The 20,179-nt window shown below is 49.9% G+C and overlaps 1 protein-coding gene across 11 annotated transcripts in view; it reads right to left on the bottom strand.

Moving 5' to 3' along the window:
* Nucleotides 1–20,179, bottom strand: part of PRKAG2 (protein kinase AMP-activated non-catalytic subunit gamma 2) — a 298,775-nt gene that overhangs the window by 30,906 nt on the left and 247,690 nt on the right. For 7 of the 11 annotated variants that reach the window (XM_061415231.1, XM_061415229.1, XM_061415232.1 and 4 more), the window contains one exon: nt 9,651–9,757. In XM_061415231.1, the coding sequence (XP_061271215.1) occupies nt 9,651–9,757 (107 nt within the window). The remainder of the gene's footprint in view (nt 1–9,650; nt 9,758–20,179) is intronic. The other 4 variants (XM_061415230.1, XM_061415236.1, XM_061415239.1 and 1 more) reach the window with 1 other exon arrangement.

Genomic DNA, 20,179 nt, shown 5'->3' on the forward strand with positions numbered 1-20,179 from the left:
GGGTGCGTGTCAGTGTCGCTGGTCAGCAGCCCTGCCTGTCCCTCCTCTACTTGGCCGCAGCTTCTGCACCATCAGGAGACCTTCTGAACCTGTTTCCTTGGCATCACGTGTGTGGAATCCTTTGAAACTGTACTTGGAAAACTTCACAACTACAGAAGGCACAGGGTGTCACCAATTACCAAACAGAGACAGGATAAAAGCAGACGGGCACAATCGAGTTCCAGTCTTCAGGGAAAAACGTCAGGGTCCCTGAGTACCTTTGAAAAATTTATTTCTTTTCACCTGTTGAGCAAGTTACTTAAACGGATACCATTTAAAAATTTTGTATTTTAATAGGCGTGGGGGAGAGAGTCAGGCATCGGGGGGGAAGAGTCAGGTGTGGAGAGAAGCCCAGGACTGGAGGCTCCGGATGCCAGGGGGAGGCGGGGGCGGGTCTGAAAACAAGCAGGGAGATTGTTCCAAATCAGATCATAACTGCATCAACCATCAAAGGACTTTTTTCCGGAGAAACTGCATCAGAAATAAAAGGCACAAAGATGAACACTTGGGCGCTTCCAATGGAAAAGACAGCTGGCCCGACTCCTGAGTGAGACCCACCAGGCGGTAGCCCTGCATGAACAGCGTGCTCCTCCAGCTGTGGGTGCTCTCTGTTTAACTGTGCACCACTCGGCACAGCCCTGAACACTGAAGCTGTGCAAGTTCTAGACGGGTGAAGAAAACAGAACAAAAAGGGGACATAATAAAGATGCTAAAGAGCAGTTCAGGGGCCCACGATCTCCTGGCTGAAGTTCCAGAAGAAAGGAAAGAGCAGGAAGATGACCTCGGAAGAAACAGCACGATGAACACAGAACGAGTGACGGGTCAGGCCCCAAGGCCCACTGGGCACCGGCTCACAAGAGGAAAACCTGCAACCAGGCACGAGGCACGGAATTCAGGAGCCCAGAGACACGGAGCAAACCTCAAAAGCGTCAGAGGTGGAAAAGAAACCACACATCAAAGACGGAGATTAAAGAAGAAAAAACAAAACAGCTTTCTCTTCAGCAACACTGGCAGCTAGAAGTAGTGGAACAAAGGCTTCAACATTTGAAATACACATTATGGAATTCTGTACACAGTCTACAGATTGAGTGCAGCCAATGTTGAACTTTTCAAGTAACTGCTTTCTCATGTATCTTTTCCTGGGAAGTGTACCAACATTTGAATCCTCCTAACCCCAATATGACTCATTTGAAAAGACCCTGATGCTGGGAAAGGTTGAGGCCAGGAGAAGGGGACGACAGAGGATGAGATGGTTGGATGGCATCACTGACTCAATGGACATGAGTTTGAGTAAACTCCAGGAGCTGGTGATGGACAGGGAGGCCTAGCATGCTGCAGTCCATGGGGTCGCAAAGAATAGGACATGACTAAGCGACTGAACTGAACCCCAACATGACCTGGCTTCCCTGGTGGCTCAGTGGTAAAGAAAGTGAAAGTGAAGTCACTCAGTTGTGTCCAAGTCTTTGCGACCCCATGGACTGTAGCCTACCACACTCCTCTGTCCACGGGATTTTCTAGGCTAGAGTACTGGAGTGGGTTGCCATTTCCTTCTCCAGGAGATCTTCCTGACCCAGGGATCTAACCTGGGTCTCCCGCACTATAGGCAGACACTTTACCGTCTGAGCCACCAGGGAAGTCCTGGTAAAGAATCCACCCGCCAATACAAGAGACACAGGTTCAATCCCTGGGTTGGGAAGATCCCCTGGAGAAGGGAATGTCAACCCACTCCAGTGTTCTTGCCTGGAGAATCCCATGGACAGAGGAGCCTGGAGGGCTACAGTCCATGGGGTCTCAAAGAGTCGGACAGAGTTGCTGAACAACAGCAACCCCCAGTGTGATGGAGCTGAACGGGGTTAGAGGAGGTCACCAGGGTGGGACCACTGTTCTCATGAGAAAGACTTAGACTGGTCTTGCTCCCCAGGCAACTGTCCGCAAGCCGGGAAGACAGGCCTCACCAGCCAAGAGGACTTGAAGCCAGGAGAAATGAAGCCCGCAGGCCTGAGGGCTTTTGTCACGCAGCCCTAGTGGACCGAGGCAGGAAGCTCCAGGGGAGAGTGCTCCACCAAAACAGAGGGAATAAATCAAGAGTGCAGAAAAGCCCGCGTTCAGGTTATCAGGAGAGGGTGGAGGCACTGACGGCGTGAAGCAGTGAGGGTCTCGGGTGATGGTGACGACTGAGGAGGAAACGCAGAAGCAGCAGGGATGGGTCTGCGAAAGGCTGCAAGCCTGCGGGCCCAGCCTGACTGCACAGGAAATCCTACTGGGAGGTCAGATGGTGGGAAAAGCCTTAGATGATCAAAGAAAATTAAAAACGGAAGGATTCTGAGCTCCAGGAATAACACTGAACTGAACAAATAGGAAATGTCACCGCGGTACAACATGACACGGTCAGATGCATGAAAACACCCCCTGAGAAGTGGTTAATGGGGGCGGGGGGCCGGCGGGAGGGGAGGAAGGAAGCCACGCGAGGAACAAAGCACCCAGCTGCCAAGTTAGGAAGAAAAGCGCCTTAAAATGAATGACTCGAGCTAAGGTGGCAGTGACTGCCAGGCCTCACAGCTGAACTGCTGTTTCTGGGAATACGACGAGGGGGCGAGGAGGAACACAGACCGCTGTTTGTATGCAAGCCTTTTTGCACCACCTCTAAACGACGTGACAGGTGAAGCCCACTGCCTGTACTTCCTGTTAACAGCCCGCCAGATGTTGTGTGAGCTCCCCCGTCGGGTCAGCCTCACGCTGTGGTTCTGACCACTTAAGTCTTTTCTGGAATACCGATACGCTCTAATTCTCATTGTTCTGGACATCAGGGACTTACTAATTAGTCCCAGGGATCATTCAGCTTATTGAGCAATCTTTCTGGATATTGGTTATAATTTTCTTTCTCTCTCTCAGCTTCAAGTCATCTGTTAAGTAGATGATGCCGCCAATAAAATCAATATTCAAGTCACTGCTCCAAATGCTGATGGGCTTAGAGGGAAAGAACCTTAAGGCATCCAGCAATTTCTTAGCTAGGTTACTCCAGAAAGCAGAGCCTGGCCCGCCCGTGGCTTATCTGAGAAGACGACCCCAGGAGTAGGAGTGACACAGGCCTGCAGAGAAGAGGGGGGCGGGTGGTCGAGCTGGCCTGACGGGGCTTGATTCCCCTGGGGTCTTCTGAGGACTGTCCTCCCGGAGGGGGACAGGCAGGGGCGCTTACCCACCTGCTCGTCCCCCGCTGGTTCCCGAGGCAGGGTGCTGCCCACCGAGCCTGCAGGAGGCAGGGTTGGCTGGAGTGACAGGTGGCCTGGTGCCTGAGAGGAATCCAAAACCACCAGGAGCCTCGCTCCAGGGAGACTGAGATTTCACTGACGTTTTTTTACAGTCCATCAGTTCAGTTGAGTCGCTCAGTCGTGTCCGACTCTTTGCGACCCCATGGACTGTAGCACGCCATCACCAACTCCCAGAGCTTGCTCAAACTCGTGTCCGTTGAGTCGGTGATGACATTCAGCCCTCTCATCCTCTGTCCATAATGAGCCATTAATTCGCTGAGCTGCCTAAATACGCTTCTGTATCTTATCCACCAGGACGCTGCGCCAGGCTCTGTCAGCCCCCAGACTGGCCTTTCCTTCATGGTATTACCACAGCTGTGAACGATCCAAAGAGGAAATCGGGTTCCTCGCCCTGACTTTCTGGGCTCAGGCCATGACAGGTTTCTAGAGACTACTACTTTTATTAATGCTTCATTCAAACACCTTACCCGGGATGGACACCACGTGCCCCACTGTTTTTCCAGGAATCCTGTTTTTCCTCTTGCCTCTGGCCTCAGGCATCAGGCCTCAGGCCTGCTCACCTGGTCTCCACAGTTCCTCCAACACCACTGCACAAGTTGGGGCCAGGAAGCAAACGGGCACCCTCCTGCAGTCTCCACACCTACCCTGGACTTAGCTTCTTCTAATCACCATTTATTGCACTTGTTCCATTTTGAAGATTATTGTCCTTGACGATGAAAAAGCACAAAATGAGCTGAAACATCTCTCTTCCTCTTCATTAGCCCCTGTAGCATGAATTTTGGCAACAGGTTGAACCCTCATCTTTCTGGGCAAGTGGGGCTTTCCTGGTGTTGCTGTTGTTCAATCCTGAAGTCGTGTCTAACTCTTTGTGACCCCAGGGACTGCAGGACGCCAGGCTTCCCTGTTCTTCACCATCTCCGGGAGTTTGTTCAAACTCATGTCCATTGAGTCAGAGATGCCATCCAACCATCTCACCCTCTGTTGTCCCCTTCTCTTCCTGCCCTCAATCTTTCCCAGCATTAGGGTCTTTTCCAATGAGTCACCTCTTCACATCAGGTGGCCAGAGTACTGGAGCTTCAGCATTAGTTCCTCCAATGAATACTCAGGGTTGATTTCCTTTAGGATGGACTGGTTTGATCTCTTTGCTCCCCAAGGGACTCTCAAGAGTCTTCTCCCGCACCACAGTTCGAAAGCATCAATTCTTTGGTGCTCAGCCTTTATGGTCCAACTCTCACATCTGTACATGACTACTGGAAAAACCATAGCTTTGACTAGACGGACGTTTGTTGGCAAAGTGATGTCTCTCTTTTTTTAATACACTGTCTAGGTTTGTCATAGCTTTTCTTCCAAGGAGCAAGTGTCTTTTAATTTTGTGGCTACAGTCACTGTCTGCAGTGATTCAGAGCCCCTGAAAATAAAATCTGTTAATGTTTCCACTTTTTCCTCATCTATTTGCCATGAAATGATGGAACTCGATGCCATGATCTTTGTTTTTTAAGTGTTGAGTTTTAAGCCAGGCTTTTCACTTTCCTCTTTCACCATCATCAAGAAGGACAGTTTAGAGGTCAGCTTTTACCCTGCCAGTTACCCAGGTAACTTACATCCAATTAATACCAATATATGTTAGCTTCCTATTCAACGACTGCTGTGGTTTCTGTGTCCTGACTGGTCCCCAACGGATCAGAAATGTACCCGGGAGGGTTTTGGGGACCAAGGGTTTGGGACTGGGCTCATGTCTTGGAGCCTGAACACAGTGCTGAGCTCTGGGTCAGTGGGGCCCAGACCCTGTGGCCCCGGGCAGGGAGCACTGAGAAGGAACCAGGGCTCCCCATGACCGTGGCACCCCTGCCCCAGCCTGCAGTTGCCAGAGGAGAACTGGGGCCAGGGATGCAGTCACTGCAGTGAAAGGAACGTGGATTCTGGTGTGGGCAGAGTCCTGCCAGGCTGGGGCTCACACAGGGGACGGAGTGTCACCACCCCAGGGGTCACCGCCTCCTCGCATCTCGGACATGAAAGCCTAGGCGCTGACTTGGCTCAACCCCAGAACCCAGCACAGCAACAGGGCTGGTGTCAGAACTGCCTGTCTTGGCTTGGAGGCCCAGGGACAAGTTTCCCTGGGCGGATGCCCTGCACACGTGGGGTCACTCATTCCCCAGACAACCGCAGCCACCCCCTGCCGCCCTGAGACCTGAGTCAGGCTCCAGCCTGCCCCAGCGAGGGCCTCACATGTGGGGACAGGGACAGGGCTTCGCCACTCTGTATCTGCAGAAACCTGGAAATTGAGTGTGGGAACTGCTTCTAGATAACATGGATTTGGTGGAGTTACCGGCAGTGTGGACGTGACATCTAGGGCAGCCGCTGGGAAGGCTCAAAAGCTTTCTGAGTTGACGGCCTTGAATGTAGGCCATTGCGGAACACCGAGATGCCAGAACTCTGGTGCTCTGAGGAGGAAGAGTGAACCCACGGGCTTATGGAGATTTCGGCACATGCGCCTGCGCACTTAGCCCCCAGCCGACCCTCCTCGGGTCTGCGCATGGGGACCCTCCACCCTGAGCAGCTGCGTGCTGGCAGTGCTCCACAGGGGACGTACCCATGTGGACCTCGCTGATGGGCATGGGGTGAGGGTCCTCCGGGGGAGGACAGGGCTGCACTGAGCTGCCAAGGACGAGGCAGCAGGCGCCCGGCTGGGGTGAGAGTGTCTGATCCACAGGCCCTTGGCAATGGCTGACCAGTTATAGCACCCCTGGGAATGAGGCGGATACCCGGCCTCTGAAATGTTCCCTGATCCACACAGCCAGAAAAACTCTCGGCCCACGGGCTAAAACCCAGCCTTAGTCATCAACATGCATTCCCATCCTCCTACCATTCCCAGATCCGAGTCCCAAACTTGGTCAGTGTCCCCTGAGGACAGTGCCCCACCCAGGACTGCTGCTTCTCCAGGACGGCTGAGCGCAGAACTTTCAGGGTCACCAGGCACTGGCGACTTCCGAGCACCCCCAACGCCACTGTGGCTGCAGTCAAGTGGGGCGAATGGTCTGCCAGGGGACAGGCGGAGTCTCAGCCAAGGTCAAGCCCCGGAGCTCAGGGGTCTGCATGCCGCACTGGCTACCCCCGAGTTCTTGAATGGAGCACTGGGGTCCCTACTCTGGCTCTCGGACACACAGGGCATGGGATGCTATGGTCAGGCAGGATGCCCCCCGAAACCACAGGCTGGCAAGCCAGGGGCAGCAGGGTGTCCTTGGGGAAGCTCAGAGATGGAGGTGCTGACTGTCACACTCCGGGGGGAACCTGCTCATGAAGCTGGATTCCTGCGACTCCAGACCGAGCATCTTGGACCCTGCAGCTCCACCTGCACGCGTGTTCTCTCTGGACCGATGTACTCGGCCCCTGAGGTGCAGGCCGCCTCGACGGGCACAGCCCACTCCCATGCTCTCTGACTCCACCGTCCACAGAGATGCTGACCGGGCCCCCAGGCCTCGTGTCGCACACGGTGACATCGACAACACGGGGCTGGCTGGTCTGGTGGGCAGGGAGGAGCAATGCTTTACAGATGTCTCAGAGTGATGTCTGCAAACCAGAGGGATCAGGGTCGGGGGGTGGGCAGCAGCCTGGAGCGTCAGAGAGCCCCCCCACCCCATGAGACTCCACCTGCCTCCTGCTCCCTGCCATCCTCTTGGGCCTTTGGAAGAAGACGCCCCTGTCTGAGTGCTGCTCTGACCCGTGCACTGAGTGACCAGCGACAGCGGTCTTCAGTGGGCCCAGAGCAGGGCACAGCTCTGCAGCAAGGTGGGCCCCTCGTCTACCCGGGCCTGTGACCCCCAGAGGCAGAGCTGGGGCCGGTGGATGAATGGCTCACCAGGCACCAATAGGCAAGTCACTGGTTTGGGGGCAGGAAAAAGATTTAAAAAAAAACCCACACCTTCTTCTGCAGGTCATTATTTTCCTTTTGAGAAATGGCTCCTGGCTTCCTACAGGGCCTGGTAGGGGAAGAATAACTCAGCGGAAGGCCGAGGAACTGTGCAAGCTCAGAGCCCACCCCGATAGGGTGGCATCGGGCCTGTCTAGCCCGAGTGCTGGCTCATCTGCACCTCCAGCCATGGAACCATCTAAGGCAGGCTCCTGCCCTCCGGGGAGTAGGGGGAGTCGGGCAGCGCCCCCACCTTAGTCACACCACCGTCAGGGGCTCGTGACGACCGCTGACCTCGAGGGAGAACCAGTCAGCCCAAGGAGCAGGACTCTGGGACGCGCACTTGGCTTCCAGGGCACCAGGAGACAGGCACTGTGTGTCCGCGGACACGACACACGGGGGCATCACAGCCCAACCTTCGGGAGGCCCGAGGCCTCACAGAGGCTGAGGGCACAGGCGCCAGGGGCCCTTCTCAGGCTTCTCTAGTTGCCTGTTTTTTGTGAACCCTGTTTTCAGTTCACGTGTGGATGGCTAACCCTGGCTCCCCAGACCAGCAGTGTCTTTGATACGCTCAGAATGACTTGAGCAGAATACATTTCTTTTTTTTTCACTGAAACACATTCTGGACAAACTTCTACCCGTCTCGACAGCTCTGTGCTGCCCTACCACAGGCACACCACACGCTGTCCCAGCTGCCACCTCGAGAGGAGGATGACCGTCGTGTGGTCCCGGGGACAGACACGCTGCAGCCTGCCAGTCTGCTTCCCTCGCCCTCGGGACGTGTCCACAGTCACCCTACAGGCTGCGTCTAGACAAGGGTCTGCTTAGCCTTTCAGACACTTAATTAACTTTGCTGTCACCAGTGCCAAAGTGTCACACCCATTTCCATGGTAACCTGTTTTAGCTCCTTGGAAGCATGGAGCCCACAGGATTCCTAACTTCCATGCGATGGGGCTCAGGCAGCTTCTATTAATCAGGGGGGTGACAGTCACTGGATTAGTGACCTCCGAAGATCCATAAAGCATCACATTTTTCACGTATCACTCGCTCTGGCTAAATGCTACATTCAGAAAAGAGTCCATTTCACGACGAGGGAAAAGCTGAGTAAGAATGAAACCTGGGGTCACTTGCTTTTCTGTTGCTGGAAAACCTCCAGTCAGGCCTTTGGCAGATGTCTGAGGGTAAGAGGGGTGATCTACTTACTTGGGGAATTCAGAATTTCCAGGTACTTCACTACTGCAGTCTGTAGTTTTAGGTGTACAGAAGGTTTCCTGAAGTTACTGTCTGCTTCCCTAAGATCCTGCCTCTGTCCTCCTTGAGTCAAGGAATCAAGAGCTAGAGAAGGGGCCTCGAAGGGTGCCTGGGCCCAGGTGAATTCGCCAAAGTCACAGGGTATCAGGCCAATTTACACAAAAATCAGAAACAATTGGAAAATAAAATTAAGGACAAAGCAATTTTCATGTTCCTAAGAATTCTGGGCACTGAGGACGAATGCAGGCAGAGTGGTCCCCTAGAGCCCAGGCATCCTGGGGGAAGAGCCGCAGCAGGGTGTCCCGGGGGGCTCACAGGCCAGAGGGCTGGGCAGGGCTCCCAGGACCCCACTGGACGAGGAGCCGAGGATCTGGGGTGAACGCACTCGCCCACTGGAGTCCCACCGAGGGAAGGAGCAGTGGTCTTCACTTGGAGGCCCTCGGCCCCTCCCCCCTCTCCCCCAGTCCCTCGGGGGCTCCCCAGGGGGATGACGCCCTCATAAAGTGCCAATGGCCCGTGGATTCCTGCCTTGGCGGCTACTTTTGGTGAACCCAAGCGAACATAATCCTCTTGGTAAAGATTTATGCATAAATTTACATGCACACAGGTATACACAGTATGCATACGTATCTTATTACACTGGATGTAATTTGAGTATATTGAATGTGTTATTTTGAACTTTTCACATATGACTGTAAGTCATATTGGTATAAAACGAGTTGCAGTAAGCACAATTTTAATACCATAATAACCGGGTTCAAATTTTCTGCTGAAAGAGATCGACAGTTTTCTCTTAAGAGATTATCCACCTGAGTAATTTTTTTCTTTCTAACTGAAGTTTCTTCAGCTTTATTCTGGTAAATAACTAACACAGGGCATCAGGATGTGCTGAGGAGGGACTGGGATGGACACACATCAGGGAGACCTGAGTTCAGATTCCACCCCATGACTCCCCGGGTCTGTGGACCAAGTTCTCAAATTCTAGAATGTGAGTAAACTCTAGATAATGAGTTTCCTTATCTGTTAAACAGTGCATTCCTTAGAAGACTGCCGTGATGACTGAGAATTCAGATGGTAAACCTCAGCACAGGCCCTGATGAGCAGAAAGGATTGGGTCCAAATTGCCTGACAGGACAGCCACCGGAATAACACAGCCCGAACTCAGGGAAGCGGGGCCCACTCACTTGTAACGTGGTATCGAAGACGACAAGCTTGGAGCTGGTTGGAACGATGTCGTAACACTTGTGTGACCTCATGAATCGCATGTAAACGCCACTCTCTGAGTCTTCTGCTGAAAGGGAAAAAACAAGGCTAGTATCAGTGATAAGTAAAAAAGAACTTCCTCTGTCAGATTAAGAGTATGCATGAAAACCTATTGCTAATGCACTTAATGGAAAATAAGAAATGTTTTTCCCTGTAAGAGCAAGAAGCCATGCCACTCAACCCTGCTTTCCTTGCTGATGCAAGAAGGCAAGGGAAGAAATGAAGCCTCTGGGCTGAAAAGGAAAAAGCAAAACTGTATTTGGTGGACTATATGATTTTCTACATAGAAAATACCAAAGAATTACAAAAAGCTCACAGATCTAAAAAAAAAAAAATGTTTAGCAGGTCGCAGATGGCAAAGTAAAAAAACAAAACAAAATAAAAAAACACATGCTACTATATTTCTACATACTAGCAAGGAACAACTGGAAATTTGAAAATGTTAAAGGCCCCGAGTCAGGAAGGGCAGGCTGTGCTCACTCTGCACCTTCCATGGCTCCTCACTGGGCGAACCGGGTGTGATCCACACGGCTCAGATAGTCTTGCTCTTCCTGGATGCTAATTTCTTTGAATGGTCAGAATCTTACCCACTTACTACGCTAATTAAGTCCATCAATACCTATTTATTGCGGACGGTCTTAGTGTGGGTTCTCCCACAGCTGACCTGTGAGACCAGGGGAAGTGAGATGAAAGGAAAGAGTCAGAAAGAAAAACACCAATACAGGATACTAACACATACATACTGAATTTAGAAAGATGGTAACGATGACCCTATATGTGAGACAGCAAAAGAGACACAGATGTAAAGAACAGACTTCTGGACTCTGTGGGAGAAGGCGAGGGTGGGATGATCTGAGAGAATAGCACTGAAACATGTACACTGTCACATGTGAATCAGATCTCCAGTCCAGGTTCGATGCACGACACAGGGAGATCAGGGCTGGTGTGCTGGGATGACCCTGAGGGATGGGATGGGGAAGCGGGTGGGAGGGGCGGTTCGGGATGGGGGCACATGTATTCCCATGGCTGATTCAAGTTAGTGTATGGCAGAAACCACTACAATATTATAAAGTAATTAGCTCCAATTAAAACAAGTAAATTAATTTAAAAAAAGAGATAGAGAGCTCTAGTGACCTTCCTGGTGGTCCAGTGGCTAAGACTCCACGCTCCCCACGCAGGGGGCCCAGGTTCGATTCCCGATCAAGAGACTAGATCCCACCTGCTGAAACTAAGAGTTCTCAGGCAGCAACAGAGACAGAAGATCCTGCACGCTACAGTGAAGTCCTGGTGCAGCCAAATCAATAAATAATAAGTATTTTTAAAAAATAAAATAATTAAAAAAAAGAGGGAGCTCTAGTTGGCAGGTCACAGCTCCATGCAGTCGCAGCTGCTGGGGACCCAGGAGAAGCTGTGCATGCCTCCTAATCAGGACCACCCTGCCTGCTTTGGTTAGGGGTCACTCTTGGGTATGCTCTTGCCTCGAACCCACAAGCCCAGCTGCCAAAGAACACCCTCAGGTAGAGGTGTTCAGATAAGAGAACTTGGACGCATGGGAGCTACCCACGGCATCAGCTCCCAACACTGTAAGTTCTGTGTGCTAAACATATTTTGGGGTACCATCTTAATTCGTCTGATTTTAAAAAATATTTAAATAAACATTTTATTTTGGATAGCTTTAGATTTATAGTAAAGCTGTGAAGACACAGCAGCTCCTTGTATTCTCCACATTGGGTTTCCCCTACAGGGATCATCTGAGGTTCGTCTAGTCAAAGCTACGGTTTTTCCAGTAGTCATGTATGGATGTGAGAGTTGGATGATAAAGAAAGCTGAGTGCTTAAGAATTGATACTTTTGAACTGTGGTGTTGGAGAAGACTCTTGAGAGTCCCTTGGACAGCAGGGAGATCCAACCAGTCCATCCTAAAGGAAATTAGTCCTGAACATTCATTGAAAGGACTGATGCTGAAGTTCTAGTACTTTAGCCACCTGATGCAAAGAGCCGACTCACTGGAAAAGACCCTGATGCTGGGAAAGATTGAGGGCAGGAAGAGAAGGGGGTGACAGAGGACGAGATGGTTGGATGGCATCACCGACTCAATGGACATGAGTTTGAGCAAGCTCCGGGAGATGGTGAAGGACAAGGGAGCCTGGCATGTTGTAGTCCATGGGGCTGCAAAGAGTCAGACAGGACTGAGTGACTGAACAACAGCAATTTTCTGAGATAACGTTCCCCTAAGGATGCGCTGGCGTTTGTCACGACCGATGAATCACAGTGACGACTCACGCATGATTAAAAACTCACTTTAATCTCAGTGTGGACACATGGTATCTCTCTCATTCTCTGAGTCACAATGCAACACCTTGTTAGGACTGGTGCTTGGAGTGGCTTGGTCCCTCCTGCGGATGGGGCTGCTCGGGGCGAGGCCCACATTCCCAGAGCCCACCGGGGCTATGACTCCCTGTCAGCCTCCCTGGGGTGTCCCTGCTCACCCATGCCAGCTGCAGCCCCCATGCCAGCAGGATGTGGGGAGCTGGGCCCTCAGGGTCTCGCTGTGAGAGGGGCTCCCTCAACTCCCTGGTGGTGGGCGGTGTGCCTTCAATCACTAACGTCTCACATCAGTGGGGTGCGTTTGTCTCAATTATTCATCTGCCTGAATTGTCACCCCTCCGGGACAGCACCTCACAGGCAGCCTTGTCTCCTTAAGTCTCCCCAGACCCTGACCTGCCAGCCCTGGTAATTCTGCGGGCCACTGGGAAGGTACTTAGGATGAGGTTCTCCGACTAGAATTCGTCTGATGTTTTTATTATGCTTAGCCTGCACTTCTGAGTTTTGAGGCAGGTCTGTAACATTTTTTTGGTAATGTAAAAACCTTAATCAAACAAAGGAACATGTTAAATATGTAAAACAGATGATAGAAAATTGAATTTTGGTTTGTTATAAAGGCTATGCTAATGCTATACTAAGTCACTTCAGTCGTGTCCGACTCTGTGTGACCCCATAGATGGCAGACCACCAGGCTCCGCATCCCTGGGATTCTCCAGGCAAGAACACTGGAGTGGGTTGCCATTTCCTTCTCCAATGCATGAAAGTGAAAAGTCATAGTGAAGTCGCTCAGTCGTGTCCGACTCTTAGCGACCCCATGGACTGCAGCCTACCAGGCTCCTCCGTCCATGGGATTTTCCAGGCAAGAGTACTGGAGTGGGGTGCCATTGCCTTCTCTGGTTATAAAGGCTAGATTACTAATTATGTAATAATATTGCTCACGAAAGTGTTAGCCTTTAAAGTTAGGAGACTATGAAACGTCACTGCTTCTCCACCTTTGGTAAAACTTTCTGAATAGGGCACCGTTTATTTTATTTCCATTATGATGAAGTCTCCAATTGTACCTGAAGGAAGAAATGCACTGAAACAGGAAATAAAGAGTCAACTGGAGTTAAACCAAAAAGGAAAAACAAAAACAAAAACAAAAAAAACCAAACCAAACCAACCCCCCAAACCATTCAACCACAAGAGGCTGTTTGGAATACGTTAGTTACTAAAATTCCTGACAAGGCCAGTTGAAGCTCTCATTACTCAACAGGTAACCGGGGTTAAGATGGCGTCACAACGTTCCCGGGCAAAAGTGTAACTAAAGGGTATCTCACTGGCACCCAAGTTGTGGTCTGTGAAAGCTGCCCGTTGTGGATGGATGGATGTTACACATTCCATCACACGCTAACCCAAGGCCATTGTCCAAGGGAGTGACTGAAGACTACTGCGGTCTAAGAAAAGTATATGTTGAACTGTTTACCTGTGAAGGTTAGCAGAACAATCTGGAAACTGCGACACTGAGCTTACACGGGAACAATTCTACACACGAACCAGCGTGTCCCTCCCTGAAAGCAGATCTGATTACACAACACCCTTGATGCGTCCTCACTTCACAGCACAGCCACGCCACTCAGCTGCCACGTACGTCCCCCAGGAATTTCACACCCTAGGATCCCATCCACACTTCCCTTCAAAGGCAGTTTCTCAGCTCTAGGACCTCGTCCTTGTGCCTGCCTCTGCCCAGTGCACTGCCTCAGGTAGGGGCCACTGCAATGCTACCTGCCTTTCTGAATGGTGTTCATCTGGGATGACAGAACAAGACCTTTCTGGAAGCAAGGCTCTCTGCAGGTGTACTTAAGGTAAGCATCTTGAGATGAGGCCAAAAGCTATGGCAAACCTAGACAACGTATTCAAAAGCAGATCATCACTTTGCCGACAAAGGTCCGTCCAGTCAAGGCCATGGTTTTTCCAGTGGTCATGTATGGATGTGAGAGGTGGACTGTGAAGAAGGCTGAGCGCCGAAGAATTGATGCTTTTGAACTGTGGTGTTGGAGAAGACTTTTGAGAGTCCCTTGGACTGCAAGGGGATCCAACCAGTCCATCCTAAAGGAAATCAGTCCTGAATGTTCACTGGAAGGACTGATGCTGAAGCTGAAGCTTCCTTTGGCCACCTGATGCAAAGAGCCGACTCACTGGAAAAGACCCTGTTCCTGGGAAAGATTGAAGGTGGGAGGAGAAGGGGACGACAGAGGATGAGATGGTTGGATGGCATCACTGACTCAATGGATATGAATTTAAGCAAACTCTGGGAGATGGTGCAAGACAGGGAAGCCTGGTGTGCTGCAGCCCACAGGGTCGCAAAGAGTCGGACATGACTGAGTGACTGAACAACAACAATACCACCACCACTGTGGATTACTAGGTTGCACCCTAAATCCAACTACCCATGTCCTTACAGGAGAGAGGACACAGACACAGAGGAGAAGACCATGTTGGATGGAGGCAGAGATCAGAGTGACACTGCCAGGTGCCAAGGAGGGCGAGCAAAGACTAGAAGGCAGGAGGGAGGCCTGCGACGGAGCCTCCTGGAGCCCCCAGAAGGGGCTGGCCCTGCTGACTTCTGGTCTCAGATATCTGGCCTCCAGATTGCGGGAGAATGAAAGGCCCTTGTTCTCAGCCGCCGGGTGTGCAGCACTTTGTCACAGCGGCCTTGGGAGCCTCCTCCGCCTTCCTCATTCAGTTCACAGGCCCAGTGCACCTTCCTCAAAGCCCTCAAGCCACAAGCACCCCCTCCACTGCCAATGCCCCCACTGGGGCTTTGCGAGTAATGCCCTTGTGCAGTCGTGGTGCATCTTGTACCAAAGTTAGACATCTGCAGCGGATGGCAGCTTCAGAGGCAGCAAGCTCCTCAAGTGTGTCAGGACAAGCTCCCAACTGCTAACTGGTGTGGCACTGACAGACACATCAGGGAAAGGCAGGGGTCACAGTTAGGGTCCAACCCCCATCTTCAAGAGCTGAGGCTATAAGGATGCAAGCATTAGTCACTTCAGTCCTGTCTGACTCTTTGTGACCCCACGGACTGTAGCCTGCCAGGCTCCTCTGTCCATGGAATTTCCCAGGCAAGAATACTGGAGTGGGTTGCTGTTCCCTTCTCCAGGGGATCTTCCAACCCAGGGACTGAACCTGGGTCTCCTGCATTGCAGATCCTTTACCATCTGAGCCACCAGGGAAGCCCCAAGGGTGTAGGATGAGAAGCACTTAAAAAAAAAATTTACACGTCGCCCAAAGCACTAAAAAAAAAACCCCAAATTAAAAAAACTGACTCCTTATTTCCAATTCCTATTAATTTTAACTTAATGTAAGATCTTTCATTATAATTCCACAAAGAAAAAAGACTATCAATAGGTTAGTCATTTTAACATTTGTCCTTTATACTTTATTCTACATTTGGAAATATAAGTTTACTGTATTCATCTTTTCTTTTTGTGTGTGTTAGTTGCTCAGTCGTGTCCAACTTTTTGCGACCCTATGGACTTCAGCCCACCAGGCTTCTCTGTCAACGGAATTCTCCAGGCAAGAATACTGGAATGGATTGCCATTCTCTTCTCCAGAGGAACTTCCCAACCCAGGGATCAAACCCTGGTCTCCTGCATCACAGGCAGATTCTTTACCATTTGAGCTACAGGGAAGTCCTATCTTTTCTTTTTAGAAAGTCATTTAAAATAGCTGAACAAGAAATAAGCAAAAACAATTTAAAATAGTTCAGCAAGAATAAGCAGAAAGGGAAATATTAAAGTTAAAAGTATACGGAAAAGATTAAACTCTTGTGGACATTTTCCTAAAGTGCTTAGATACATGGATATCAACAAAGTCAAAGTTTAAACGTAATTTTACAGGACTTATAAAGGTAACAGAATAAATGAAGTGCGTTAGTTTTTGTTTTTCCCTTTCCATGCTTTATATGCTTGGCTTCGTGTGTGCTGGAGGCAAAAGGGTCCACTGAAGACGGAGATACAGATGCTCTTCCAGACAAGGTGGCAAAGAGTTATTAAAACAGTAAGAAAAGCGTATGTAAGTAAAGGCACAAAGTTTCCCCAGTTAGTTGCAACAAATAAAATAAACAGTAATATAAACAAATATACAATACATAATAAAAGAAAATAAAACTTAAAGGTTGCAATAAATGCCTAAGGAATGTCACAAACAGACAAGGCTATGACCTTGAAACAACTGATTTCCATCCACTTGAAAATTCTCGGAACTACATGGCTCAAACATCTACCACAGCCAATGTTTCTTCTTTCTCAGGAAACAGAGCCCAACTTCTGAGCTGAAGCAACAATGAGGACTGAGTTGTCGCGCAAGGGTCCCGCCCCCAGCAGCAGCCGGCCAGGAGACTGAGAAACCCCTTGACAGTGGTGATGCCACAAACTACCTGGGGCTGCCCCAGCCAGCTCCTGCAACCCAAAGGAGCTTCCTGCTTTCTCTAGCTTATTTCTTTAGGATTTTGTTAATGCAACATAGGTTGAATTTTATCAGCTGCCATTACAGTATCTACTGAGATGACGGGAGGTTTCTCTCCTTTTATCTGCTGACATTAATTCCTTGGTGGATTTCCTAATAAACTGCAATCTTGCATTTGTAGGACAAGACCTTGTTTGGTCACCACAGACTGCATGGCTCACTCTGCCGATGTTTTTATGGGAGTTCTGCCCGTACTTTAAATACCAGGCGAATCGTTTTTCTTCTTTGTGTGCTACCGTCTGGTTCTGATGTTCGGATCAAGCGAGCTCCACAGAAGGAGCACGGTCCCTGCTGTCCTTTCCTGAGCCCTAAAATAATTAAAGTGACTGCGGCCTTAGCGGTTCCTTGAGGCTTTTACAGAATTCACCCATCAACAGGCTGAACCCCAGGCCTCTTCTGCAGGGGCAGAGGAAGGGTAAGGCCCTTTAATTACTGGAAACAAACAAAAAAACTTTCACAACCATACAGTTCACCCATTTGAAGAGTATAATTCAGTTGATTACCTTTTAACTTCTTTTATGGTGATTGATGAAAGGGATAATCGATCAGGAAAATACAAACTGGTGAAACTTACTCAAAAGTGACTGAAAAGATTCTTGAATGTATTGATATAATTTGATATATTCAGATTTCTTTCAATGTGATTTTCTAAATCTCTGCATTAATTATTAGTCCTTATTTCTAACACCGGGTATTTTCACTTTTTTTTTTTTCTTGAACAGACGTGACACACGTTTACCCATTTTATTGGTCTTTTCCTAAGAATTAAGCTTTAGCTTTTGTTGAGCAAGACTATTTTTTGTATTCGATTTCATGGATTGCTGACATTTCGATCGCATTTCTGGGGCGGGGAGGAGAGAGACATTAACATTCCACAAACCACCTTGAACCACAATGTGGGACCCAGCCCAGTAAACCCGTCAGGTAGGGCTCAGACAGGCCTGTCACCCTGTCCCCACCAGCGTGCTTCTGTTTGACACCTGGATTAGAATGTGGTTCGGATGTGCCTTGACATATTCCTATTATCAGCGCTTCAACACGTCTGTAAACGCGTGTGCGTCTCTGGGGTTTAGCAACACAATGGGTCCTCCGGCCGCCTCTAACACAGCGCAGCATCCTTCTACAGCACGCGGGAGTGCTGCCCAGTCATGCTGCTGCTGCTGCTAAGTCACTTCAGCCGTGTCCGACTCTGTGTGACCCCAAAGACGGCAGCCACCAGGCTCCCCCATCCCTGGGATTCTCCAGGCAAGAACACTGGAGTGGGTTGCCATTTCCTTCTCCAATGCACGAAAGTGAAAAGTGAAAGTGAAGTCGCTCAGTCGTGTCCGATTCACCCCAAAGCCTAGAAGTGATTTGCAGAGTCAGGCAGGGAGGACAAATGGCTCCCTGCTGAGCCCACAGGCCTGGGCACGTCAGTACGATGTGTACGTCAGTACGTCAGATACATCAGTACGTACGTTTGTACGTCAGGCACGTCAATACGTCCGGTATGTCAGTACGTCAGGTATATCAGTACGTTGGTACTTCAGGTACATCAGAGAGCATGCGCCTCTCCAGCGGGGGCTACAGGAACTCCGGGTGCCGGCCGGAGCCTGTGTAGAAGAACGAACGGGGCACGTCTAGAGCAGATCTGTGTCAGAACTGCCATCACATTCTGCGGGACGCTCCGCAAGTTCCTTCATCCCCTCGGCCTGGACCTCTTCGTTTGTAAAATGGGGAGGACACCATCTTTCCTGCAGAGTGATTCTGAGGGATGGGATAGATCACAGGCGCTGCTGACTGGATGGTACTCATGAGACAGTCACACGCAGAGACTTTTGACCCCGAAGCCGTCGCTGGGCCAGCCGCAGTCACCAGATGAAGCACTGATGGTGGCCTGATTCTACCTTTTGGCTCATTTGCCTCTCTGGTCCTTTCCAAGGGCATCACCGTAGTATATTTGTGGAGACGATACAACACGGCAGGTACCATTACATTCAGGTTATTTAATGCACGGATAATCCTGTTTGGCTGGGTGCTATGATTACTTCCTGCTTACACAGGGAGAAAGAGAAGCTTGAAATAACTTGCCTAAGGTCTCACAGCTCTTAAGTTGAAGAAGTGGGACTCCAACCTGGGTCTGACTCATGCTCTTGATTACTCGGCACTAATTACACATGCAACTTAAAGGGGGAGGGGACAGGCCACATGCGTAAGCATCAAAGCTCAAGGAGTCATTGTGAAAGTAAGAGCCAAATGAAGTGACGTCTGTCTTGCTGAGGTCCTACTGAAACAAGTACACATTCCACAATACGTGGTCTACGAAAAACAATCTATTGGTAGCAACTTGATGCATTCGAACTGTGGTGTTGGAGAAGACTCTTGAGAGTCCCTTGGAAGGCCAGGAGATCAAACCAATCAATCTGAAAGGAAATCAACCCTGAATATTCATTGGAAGGACTGATGCTGAAGCTCCAATGCTTTGTCCATCTGATGCAAAGAGCTGACTCATTAGAAAAGACCCTGAAGCTGGGAAAGATTGAGGGCAGGAGGAGAAGGGGATGACAGAGGATGAGTTGGTTGGATGGCATCACCGACTCGATGGACATGAGTTTGAACAAGCTCTGGGAGATAGTGAAGGACTGGGAAGCCTAGCGTGCTACAGTCCATGAGGTCGCAAAGAGTTGGACATAACTGAGCAACTGAACAACAACTTCCTATTAGAAACAAATGACAAAAGTATAACCTAAAATAACATCAATCAGGTACTACAAAGTTCAGAACCTCAATGATGTGATGTAAATTCAGATACACAGGAAATAGCTGTAACTTCGACAGAAGCAGCAAGTGAAAAGATTTAAGATGTGACTAAAATTTGACCAAAACTTTCCCAAATAGATGCTAAAGCTGAAACTTCAGTACTTTAACTACCTCATGCGAAGAGATGACTCATTGGAAAAGACTCTGATGCTGGGAGGGATTGGGGGCAGGAGAAGGGGATGACAGAGGATGAGACGGCTGGATGGCATCACCGGCTCGATGGACTTGAGTCTGAGTGAACTCTGGGAGTTGGTGATGGACAGGGAGGCCTGGCGTGCTGCAATTCATGGGGTCGCAAAGACTCAGACACGACTGAACAACTGAACTGAACTGAACCAAAGGACTTTGTCCTTTGAGCATCTGAGTGAAGCTTGACTTCTCCCCTAACATCAGCATAAGTGCAGTCACAGCCACAAAAGAAAGAGCTAAGAGACTTTCTCCTGGGACACCAGCTTATGGGAGTAAGTCATCACATTTCCATGACTGCCTCTGAAGCTGTTCTGGACAGAGTCCACCCTGACCTCACGTTCAGAAGCGGGAGTCTCGGCACACCTGGGAGGTACACCCAGGTCACCTCACCTCTGCCTTGTCACTGCTCTTAGATTAGCACACATCAACTTGGCAAGGGGGCTTCCTCACTGCCTTTAATAGGAATGCCTTTATTTCCTCATAAGAAGTAACATTAACCACTGAAGTACACTGAGCCCACGTGCCAGAGTAAAAGTTAGAGCTCCAAAAACTATGAGTTCACATATGTGACAAATATTTCCTGAAACTAGGTCTTGTTTATCGTGGTATCTCTGAGACCTGGCAAATAG

Source organism: Bos javanicus, chromosome 4 (genome assembly GCF_032452875.1).
Source record: "Bos javanicus breed banteng chromosome 4, ARS-OSU_banteng_1.0, whole genome shotgun sequence".
NCBI lineage: Eukaryota > Metazoa > Chordata > Mammalia > Artiodactyla > Bovidae > Bos > Bos javanicus.